At 39.0% G+C, this 10,260-nt stretch overlaps 2 protein-coding genes and 1 pseudogene across 3 annotated transcripts in view; 1 reads left to right on the plus strand and 2 right to left on the minus strand.

Annotated features, from left to right (window-relative positions):
• LOC105550294 overlaps positions 1 to 10,260 on the minus strand; it is a 931,651-nt pseudogene that overhangs the window by 340,607 nt on the left and 580,784 nt on the right. The window lies entirely within an intron of this gene.
• Positions 1 to 10,260, minus strand: part of RNF115 (ring finger protein 115) — an 86,200-nt gene that overhangs the window by 20,396 nt on the left and 55,544 nt on the right. Inside the window, exon 4 of the mRNA XM_011995185.1 lies at positions 7,341 to 7,549. Within this exon, the coding sequence (XP_011850575.1) occupies positions 7,341 to 7,549 (209 nt within the window). The remainder of the gene's footprint in view (positions 1 to 7,340; positions 7,550 to 10,260) is intronic.
• On the plus strand, positions 854 to 1,886 carry LOC105550288 (ribosome biogenesis protein NSA2 homolog). The gene is made up of 2 exons (XM_011995184.1): positions 854 to 1,483; positions 1,673 to 1,886. Exons 1-2 carry the CDS (start codon positions 965 to 967, stop codon positions 1,727 to 1,729), a joined length of 576 nt encoding a protein of 191 aa, XP_011850574.1. The 5' UTR covers positions 854 to 964; the 3' UTR covers positions 1,730 to 1,886.

Genomic DNA, 10,260 nt, shown 5'->3' on the forward strand with positions numbered 1-10,260 from the left:
AACTCAGGAGGCGGAGCTTGCAGTGAGCTGAGATCCAGCCACTGCACTCCACCCTGGGCGACAGAGCAAGACTCCGTCTCAAAAATAAATAAATAAATTAAATACATAAATAAATAAATAAAAAGTTAAATCAAACTATGAAACTTGACTGAATGATGAAAAGTGCCCTGTATCTTCTACTCAATTGGCTGTGAACCTAAAACTGCTCTAAAAAAGTCTATTTTTAAAAAGAAAGAAGAAAGGGAAAAGAAGGAAGAAGGAAAAAGAAGGAATAAGAAGAAAAGAGAAGGAAGAAGAAGATGGAAAAGGGAAGGAGAAAGAAGAAAAGGGAGGAAGAAAAAGGAAGGAGGAAAAAGAAAGGAAGGAGGAGGAAGAAGGAAGAGGAAGAATGAGGAAGAATGAAAGAGGAAGGAGGAAGAAGAATGTAGGAGGAAGAAGAAGGAGAAAGGAAGAAGAAGGAAGAAGGAAGAGGAAGACAGAGGAAGAAGAAAAAAGAACCAAATAAACTGAGACCATGAGCCATAGGTCTGAGAAGTTTCAGTATTACTAAAACGTACCGGCTGGGCACAGTGGCTCACGCCTGTAAACCCAGCACTTTGGGAGGCCAAGGCAGGCAGATCACCTGAGGTCAAGAGTTCGAGATCAGTCTGGTCAACACGGCGAAACCCTGTCTCTATCAAAAATACAAAAATTAGCCAGGTGTAGTGGCAGACGCCTGTAATCCCAGCTACTTGGGAGGCTGAGGCAGGAAGAATGCTTGAATTGGGAGGCAGAGGTTGTACTGAGCCGAGATCACACCACTGCACTCCAGCCTGGGCAAGAGAGCGAGACTTTATCTCAAAAAAACAAAAAAGCCTTTCCTGTCCCGGCCTGTGTGGTGTGGGCTTGTGGGTCTTTGAGACCTGAAAATTGAGAGCGTTTTCGCACCCCAGGGGCTGCTTCTGGTGGTTCTGCAGCCATCACCATGCCACAGACAGAATATATTGAATTACACCGTAAACGCTATGGATACCGTTTGGATTACCATGAGAAAAAGAGAAAGGAGAAAAGTCGAGAGGCTCATGAACGTTCAAAGAAGGCAAAGAAAATGATTGGTCTGAAGGCTAAGCTTTACCATAAACAGCGCCATGCTGAAAAAATACAAATGAAAAAGACTATCAAGATGCATGAAAAGAGAAACACCAAACAAAAGAATGATGAAAAGACTCCACAGGGAGCAGTACCTGCCTTTCTGCTGGACAGAGAGGAACAATCTCGAGCTAAAGTACTTCCCAATATGATTAAACAGAAACGAAAAGAGAAGGCGGGAAATTGGGAAGTCCCTCTGCCTAAAGTACGTGCCCAGGGAAAAACAGAAGTATTAAAAGTTATTCGAACAGGAAAGAGAAAGAAGAAAGCATGGAAGAGGATGGTTACTAAAGTGTGCTTTGTTGGAGATGGCTTTACAAGAAAACCACCTAAATATGAAAGATTTATCAGGCCAGTGGGCTTGCGTTTCAAGAAAGCCCATGTAACACATCCTGAACTGAAAGCCACCTTTTGCCTACCAATATTTGGTGTAAAGAAGAATCCCTCATCCCCACTGTATACAACTTTGGGTGTAATATTACCAAAGGTACTGTCATTGAGGTAAATGTGAGTGAATTGGGCCTTGTGACACAAGGAGGCAAAGTTATTTGAGGAAAATATGCCCAGGTTACCAACAATCCTGAAAATGATGGATGTATAAATGCAATCTTACTGGTTTGACAGCAATTTCATATATAATTATTGAGGACTACACACCAATTGAAAAAACTGCCATTACTGTGATGTTTCTGAATACTACCAAACAGCCATACATGTCTGCAATGAAGAGATTTATTAAATTGTAAACATTAAAATGGTCCTGTTTTTTTAAAAAAAAAAGAAAAAAAAAGAAAAAGAAAAAGAAAAGAAAAAAAAACTCAAAGCACCAACTGTCTCCAAATTAATATATAAATTCAATGCACTTCCAATCAAAATCCTAATGGGATGGGAAAAGGGGCAGAGATTAAAAAACTGCATCTAAAATCCATTTGGAAGGGTAAACACAAGCAAAGCATTAATAAACTTGCAAACAAACTAAGAACTTTGTTTTTTTTTAAGAAAAGAACAATAATGAGATGGACCTTCCCTACCAGTTTTCAGATCACAGTATAAAATCGTAGTGCGTACACCAGAATGGTACATGAATAGAATACAAAAATAAAGATCTACAGCACATAACAGAGAATCCAGAAAGAGAAAGGTAAGTATGAAAATGTATACATAATAAAGGTGATATTTCAAATCAGATATGCTATATATTATGCTGTAAATAACTGGATACGCAAATGGGGGGGATTAGATCTTTAACTCAAAAATACACAAAAATACTCCCCACCCACCAGAGATTTGGGCATAATGCCCAATCAGGGCCAGAAACCTTCCACAAAAGTCGATGGATGGGCACGCCTGTAATCTCAGTACTTTGGGAGGCCATGGGTGGATCACTTGAGGTCAGGAGTTCAAGACCAGCCTGGCCAACATAGTGAAACCCCATCTCTCTTAAAAATACAAAAAAAAATAGCTAGGCATGGTGGCGTGACACTCTAATTCCAGCTACTCAGGAGGGTGAGGCACAAGAATTGCTTGGATCTGGGAGGCAGAGGTTGCAGTGAGCTGAGGCCACACCACTGCACTTCAGCCTGGGCAACAGAGCAAGGCTGTCTCAAAAAAAAAAGAAAAAAAAAAGTTGACAGATGGACATATCCTCTGGGATGAATCCTCCATAATTCCTGTAAACTTGGAGCCACCACCGGCTATCTTTCATTTCACAAAGAGAGAGCCATCATGATAACACAGGAAAGCAGATTTGAGAGAGAAAGAATGATAGACAGATGAACATAACATATTGACTGACCATCTAGATCCACCTATAGACTTCTAATTTACATCAGTGCTTCTCAATGTTACTCCTAGGAAGTGATTTAGAAATCCAAGGGAGCAGTTTTGCTAGTCACAATAAATGGTAAGTACCATTCACATTTACTAAGCAGGAAAAATGAGTGCTAGCTACCCTGCAATAAACAGGAGGACAGCCAGGCCCAACAAAGAACTGTCCGCCAACCTGCATATTCTGAACATTCTGCCTGGACATTCATTTGGTGACAAACTACCTATATAATTAACTGAAACTAAATCCAGCTCCATTCTACACATAAACACAAATTATTTTCCATTTGGTTTTAATATATACTGAATTTTCCAGGCATGTAACTATTGTGAAAACTGAGGGAAGTTTATGCTTCCCCACAAACCCCAGAAACTTCCTAAGAGTTCTTCACCATTTTGAAAAGTTGTAACATTGTACCAACAATGTTTGTGGCAGATGAACTATAAAATATAATCCTCTTGTACTGTTTGCATTTGTAGCTATCATCTTAATGATTCTATATACAGAAGTAAGCACCTAACTTTTCATTTTGTCTCCCATAATAGTTATGGCTAGGGATTTACACATTAAAACACATATATTCATATATTATTTTTATTTCTCCTTTATATTAATTGGAGAACTGTGTGTGTATATATATATATGCATATGTGTTTTTATTATGTTTTATAGCTTATATTATCAATGAGTTTCTAATCAGAATAGTAGAGGGCATTATAAGACAATTGTTATAATAGGGAGATGTTGGGTCTGATATAGCTAACAACCATTTGAGCTATGTGAACCAACACATTCTAGTTTTTTGGGTTTTTTTGAGACAGAGTTGTGCTCTGTCACCCAGGTTGGAGCAATCTCGGCTTACTACAACCTCCACCTCCCAGGTTCAAGCGATTCTCCTGCCTTAGCTTCCCAAGTAGCTGGGATTGCAGGCATGTGCCACCATGCCCAGCTAAATTTTTTTAATTTTTAGTAGAGATCGGGTTTCGCCATGTTGGCCAGGCTGGTCTTGAACTGGCCTCAAGTGATCTGCCCACCTCGGCCTCCCAAAGTGCTGGGATTACAGGCATGAGCTACTGCACCTGGCCGCCGGTTAGTTTTTTCTTAAGTTATATTATATTGAATTTCTATCACTTGTAACCAAAGAGTTCTAACATAACCATAAAAAGCATTAAGAAAATATAAAAATTAAATTTTAAATCTTGGAGTAAGAAGAGCCTCTTTTTTTTTTTTTTTTTTTTGAGACAAGCAAGGACTCACTTCTGTTGCCCAGGCTGGAGTGCAGTGGTGCAATCACTGCTCAGTGCAGCCACAACCTCCCAGGCTCAAGCGATCCTCACACTCATCCTCCGGAGTAGCTGGGACTACAGGCACATGCCACCATGTTCAGCTGATTTTTCATTTTTTGTAAAGATGAGGTCTTGCCATGTTGCCCAGGGTGATCTTAAATTCCTGGGCTCAAGCAATCGTCCCAGAAGTTTGAGACCAGCCTGGGCAACATAGCGAGACTTCATCTTTATAAAAAAAATTTAAAAATTGGCCAAGCGTTACAGGCATGGTGGTACATGCCTGTAATCTAAGCTACTTGGGAGGCTAAGGCAGGAGGATTGTGTGAGCCCAGAAGTTTGAGGCTCAGTGAGCTATGATCACGCCACTCTACTCCAGCCTGGGCAACAGAGCAAGACTCTTATTACAAAATAAAGAAAGAAGAAGAAGAAGAAAAAGTAATTTCAAGGGGGAAGAAAAAAGATTAAAAGGGTTGAATTCAGTGAACTAGACCTATACAATAAGGATTTTAAAGTATCCACTGGGTCTGCAATTATTAATAGAAAGTCACCAGGGACTTCAGTGAAAGGAGGGCCAGACTACAGCAGGTAGAAGAATAATGAAAGATAAAAAAGTAAACACAAACAACTCTTAAGAAATTTTATTGAACAGGAAAGGAAAAAGATTACTAGGCAGTAACTGGAACAGTAATTCTCAATTCTGGCTACAATAAGAATAACTTTAGGAGCTTTTTAAAATTACCAATGCCTGGTTTCACCCAGACTAATAAAATCACAGTCCCTGGGGATGGAGTCCAGGTACCAGTTTAAAAGATATCCTCAGTGACAACGATTTACAGCCAGGACTGAAAAACACAGAGCTAAAGAGTAAAACAGTGGCCAAAGGGCATTAACTGGGAAAGAAAGCAGGAAGAAGAAGATGGATGATACAAAATCCCAGATGAAACAGCTAGAGAATGGGTCAGAACATGGGCTGATAGGCTTGCCTTGAAAAAAAAACAAAGGACACCTCATCTCAGGAGGCTGGAAGGAGAAAAGAATGTTGATATAGAGAAACTAGGCACAGGGATTTGGGGAGTTCATGCCCAAGGCCCCAATTTTCATAAAGGAGAATATAAATCAGCTTCTGAGAAATTTGAAGAATGAAATTTAGTGAATATTAAAATATCTGTTGAGGGAATGCAAAACAAAAGCCTAATCAAAAGCATGAAATCTGGTGGCGATTAAATGCACCTTACTATCTGCAGGGGCACGATTGGGAACATTTATGTGACTTTTCTAAAGCAGTATTGAACCATCCGCTAGTAAAGGAGCAAGGAAAAGTGAATCACAGCACTGCTCCAAAATTGGCCATTTAGTGGGTGGAATGGAGGAAAAAAAAAAAAAGATGCATAGGAGGTAAAAGTTTAGACGAACTGCAGTTGAGAAAATAATGGGATCTCAAATCTCAAAACAGGTAGAAAAGGGAAAGTAATCTACACACAGTTTAACTGGCACAGGATATAGTAGCTTTAACTCTGGGTGCCATAAGCTATTAAAACAATGTAATTCACTGATTTTTGTCCTAGACAATCTCATTAAATCAGATTTCCCATATCCTGTATTTGTTCCATGAAGCGATGTCTGCAACTAACTTTGAAATGCACAAAACATAAGATGAACTAATGGAGAGCTAGATGGATAGATATGTAATAAAGCAAGTATAGTAAAATGTAATAAAGCCTAGAAGGTGTGTGTTGGGGGAGGGGGGAGTGTAGGCTCTAGAACAGCACTGTTCGATAGAACTTTCTAAGATAATGGAAATTTTCTATAATATGTTCTGTCAAATATGGTAACTATTAGCTACATGTGGCCAATGGGCCCTCAAAATATAGCTACTTGGGATTGAGGTCTTTGAATTCTGAGTTTTATTAACTTTTGGTTAACTTAAATGTAAACATATAGCTTCATGTGGCTAGCAGCTACCATATGAGACAGTGCCGCACTAGATTCATAAAGCCCTAGATTCAAGTCTTAGATACACCAATGGCTGTTACCTTATTTCTGAGACTCAGTTAATTATTTTATAAAATGAAAACAGCAATAGCACCTATTACTTCACACAAATTAAACAACATAAAGCAGATAAAGCATGAAGCACAGTCCTCTACATATGGTAAACACTTAATAAAATTAACTTTTATTATTCCAACTAAATGAGATCCCTGAGCAAAACCATCTATTTGACTCATCATTGTGCTCCTACTGTCCAGTACAGTGCCCCATACAAAAAAGACACTCAACAAACATGTATTACATGAATGTTTTTACAGTCATAAGACTTTATATTTATCCTATTAAATTTGTTTCCTTTCTTCACAAAAAGCAGATACTTGATTCAATTTCATGTTAAGTCCATTGTTCCAATCTGTTGAAATATTTAACCCTAATGCCTATATATGTGATACCCTTTTGAAATTTTGATAAATATACGGCTATAGTTTGAATGTGCCCTCCTCAAAAATTCATGTGTTGGAAACTTAATCCCCAATGGAGCAGTGTTGAAAGGTAGAGACTTTAAGAGATGAATCTCCCATGAGTGGATTAAATGCCTTCATCTCGGAAGTGGATTAGTTATTGTGGAGTGAGTTCCTAATAAAAGGATGAGTCTGGCACCTTTCTTTCTTGCTCATGCATGCTCTCTTGCCCTTCTGCCTTCAAACATGGAATGACACAGCAAGAAGGCCCTCGCCAGATGCAGATCCCTCAATCTTGGCCTTCTCAGCCTCCAGAAATACAAGAAATGAATCTCTGTTCTTTATAAATCACCCAGTCTCAGGCATTCTGTTATAGCTACACAAAATGGACTGAGACACATATCGTCTATATATTAATCTAAGACATTAATAAAAACGTTAATCAGAGACGTATAACATTTCTCACTCTCTAGTTCATCATCAGGTGAGTACTAACATTCAATTTAGCTTCACTTTCATTCTTTCTACTTACGTCCATCTTGTCCACAAAGGTAGTAAGTATGAGACCCTTATAAAGATTAGATTACACCAATTTGTCCTTCACTGAAACTACCTTAAAAAATAACTTTAAAAACAACAACTCACCCTTCAATAGCTGGAGATCTGTCAGGACGAGAACTTCCTCGAGATCTGTATCTCCGACCCAATGGTAACCGTGGAGGCCTTGCTCCCCAGAAGTCAGTGTGAGTCTGGTGACCCCTTTCATTGGCTCTATTATCTTGGTCCAGTGGATTGCCACTTAGAAATGGTCTAAAATCTTGAAAAAACATTGTGTGATCCAAATGGCCCCAAAGCTAGTAAAGACCAGAAGTAAGTCACGTGTTAGAAAAATCAATCAATAAACACCTGGATTGTTTACAGTTTTTTATATTACAAATGGCCACCGTGATTATTACTGGATGTGTCTGCTGCTGCAGAGGTACAAGAGTTTTTATGTTTTTGGTCTGTACAACTATTACATGATCCATACATCTTCAACTTTACTGGGTAGCGACAAATTGTTTTCCAAACTGGTTGTAGCAATTTATACACCCACCAAATGTTTAAGAGTTTCTATTGTGCTACATCCTGGCAAGCACATGATATCACAGGACTGTTTTTAAAAAAAGTTTTTAACAATTTGGTGAATAGAAAATGATTTTCCAATGTGGGGTTTTTGGTTTTGCTGTGTAAGAAAAATTACGAATGTTTAATTAAAATGCGTATGTTTTGGTCCTATGCCAAAAAGAAAATTTAATAGATCTGTGGTGAGCCTGAAGACTCCTTTTAGCATTTCTTACAGGGCAGGTCTATTAATAATGAAGCCCCCTCAGCTATTATTTGGGTATGTCATGATTTCTCCTTAATTCCTGAAAGATAGCTTTGCCAGATTTAGAATTATTGGTTGGCAGGTCTGTCTTTCATCACCTGAAATATGTCATTCCACTGCCTTCTAGCCTCCATGGTTTCTGCTAAGAAATCAACAGAAATTCATCTTATTTAAGATCTCTTATATGTTACAAGTTGCTTCTCTCTTGCTGCTTCCAAGATTCTTTATCTCTGGCTTTTGAAATTTTAATTACAATGTGTCTTGTATGGATGTCTTTGAGTTTACCCTTCTTGGGTGTTAGCTTAGCTTCCTGGATGTGTATATTCATGTCTTGTCAAATTTGAAATGGTTTTGGCAATTATTTCTTAAACATGTTTTCTGCACCTTCCTCCCTCTCCTTACCATAATACATATGTTGGTATCCCACACATCTCTTGGGGTCTGTTCATTTTTCTTCAATCTTTTAAATGTGTGCTCTTCAAACTGTATAATTTCAGTGGACCTATCTTCAAGTTCACTGATTCTTCTGTCTGCTCATATCTTTTGTTGAGCTCCCTTAGTGAATTTTCATTTCAATTATTGTAATCTTCAGCTCCAAAATTTATTTGCTTACTTTTAAAAACTTCTATTTCTTTACTGATATTCTCTATTTTGTTGAGATATTATTACCTTGAATCCCTTTACTTCTTTGTCCATGGTGTCCTCTAAGCTCTTTGAGTATACTTAAGACAGCTGATTTAAACTTTTTGTCTAGTAATTCTAGTATTAATGCTTCCTCGGGGTAGTTTCTGTTCATTTCTTTTTTCTTGTGAATGAGGCATATTTTCTAGATTCTTCACATGCTTCGTAATTTTTTTTTTAAAAAACTGAACATTTATAATGTGTAAAAAATAAAACAAAAACAAAAAGAGATGGGTGCAGTGGTGTGTGCCTATAATTCTGGCTACTCATGAAGCTGAGGTGGATCGCTTGAGTCAACGAGTTCAAGATTAACCTGAGCAACATAGCAAGACCACATTTCAAAACAAACAAACCAAAGAGAAAAAAAAAAGAAACAAAAAAAGAAAAAGACGGCCAGGCACGGTGGCTCACACCTGTAATCCCAGCACTTTGGGAGGCCGAGGTGGGTGGATCACCTGAGGTTGGGAGTTCAAGACCAGCCTGACCACCATAGAGAAACCCTGTCTCTACTAAAAATACAAAATTAGCCGGGCATGGTGGCACATGCCTATAAACCCAGCTACTAGGGAGGCTGAGGCAGGAGAATCGCTTGAACCTGGGAGATGGAGGTGGTGGTGAGCCGAGATCGTGCCATTGCACTCCAGCCTGGGCAACAAGAGTGAAACTCTGTCCCAAAAAAAGAAAAAGAAAAGTAAAATGCTTGCCAGGTCTTTGCTGATTAGCTGTTGGGGCACTCCTTCAAAACTTAGCCAGGGCCTTTATAAATCTGCCTTAATACTCACTTCCTGCTTGTGCTGAACCTAAAGACAAGCCAAGGTGAAAGCTAATGGCCTTCTCTTTTCTGAGCATGCATACTGCCCTGAGCTGTGCACTTGGCTTTCCAGTTTCTCATCCACAACAGCTTTTCAAAGCTCCTATTCCTCCACAAAAACTCACTCTACAGCTTTTCCTCTCACGCTTTCAATATCTTATTGTTTGCCCTGGTTTTTTGTTTGGTTGGTTGGTTAGTTGGTTGGTTGATTTTTGCCCCTAGTGGCAGTCCTTCGGGGAAAGGACAAAACAGAACACATAACCCCTTAGGAGGAAGAGGGTTCACTCTCTGGAATCAGGCACCAGCATGGGGAACACAGGCTCTCATCTTCAAGACTGCAGCCATACTAGGAAGGAAGGTGAGGCTAGGGTAAGCTAAAATGCTACAAAGATCTCTTATCTTGTTTCAGTGCCCTTTCTTCTGGCGAAGTATTTGCTTGGCTGCTGTAAACCTTTGACTATCTTTCCAGAGTTTCGATAATCTTGATTCTGACTTTTTTGTCAAGGTATTTGGTGTTTCTGCAGAGGGATGACCCCCAGAAGCTCCTACTCTGCCATTTTCACTGACATCACCCTGTCATTGTGGTTTTAGTTTGCTTTCCCTGATACTAATATACTAATAAGGCTAAACATCCTGTCATGTAATATTTACCAGCCATTCCTATGTCTTCTCTTCCCTGCTGCACACCCCCAGCCTTTTTCTTT

Source organism: Mandrillus leucophaeus, unplaced genomic scaffold, assembly GCF_000951045.1.
Source record: "Mandrillus leucophaeus isolate KB7577 unplaced genomic scaffold, Mleu.le_1.0 Scaffold475, whole genome shotgun sequence".
Taxonomy (NCBI): domain Eukaryota; kingdom Metazoa; phylum Chordata; class Mammalia; order Primates; family Cercopithecidae; genus Mandrillus; species Mandrillus leucophaeus.

Bases quoted from the DNA above. Each gene is read 5' to 3' on its own strand.
- LOC105550288 (XM_011995184.1), top strand. From the start codon at position 965: ATGCCACAGACAGAATATATTGAATTACACCGTAAACGCTATGGATAC. The intron at 1,484-1,672 runs GTGGGCTTGCGT...AAGGAGGCAAAG, and splicing joins ATGAAAGATTTATCAGGCCA to TTATTTGAGGAAAATATGCC.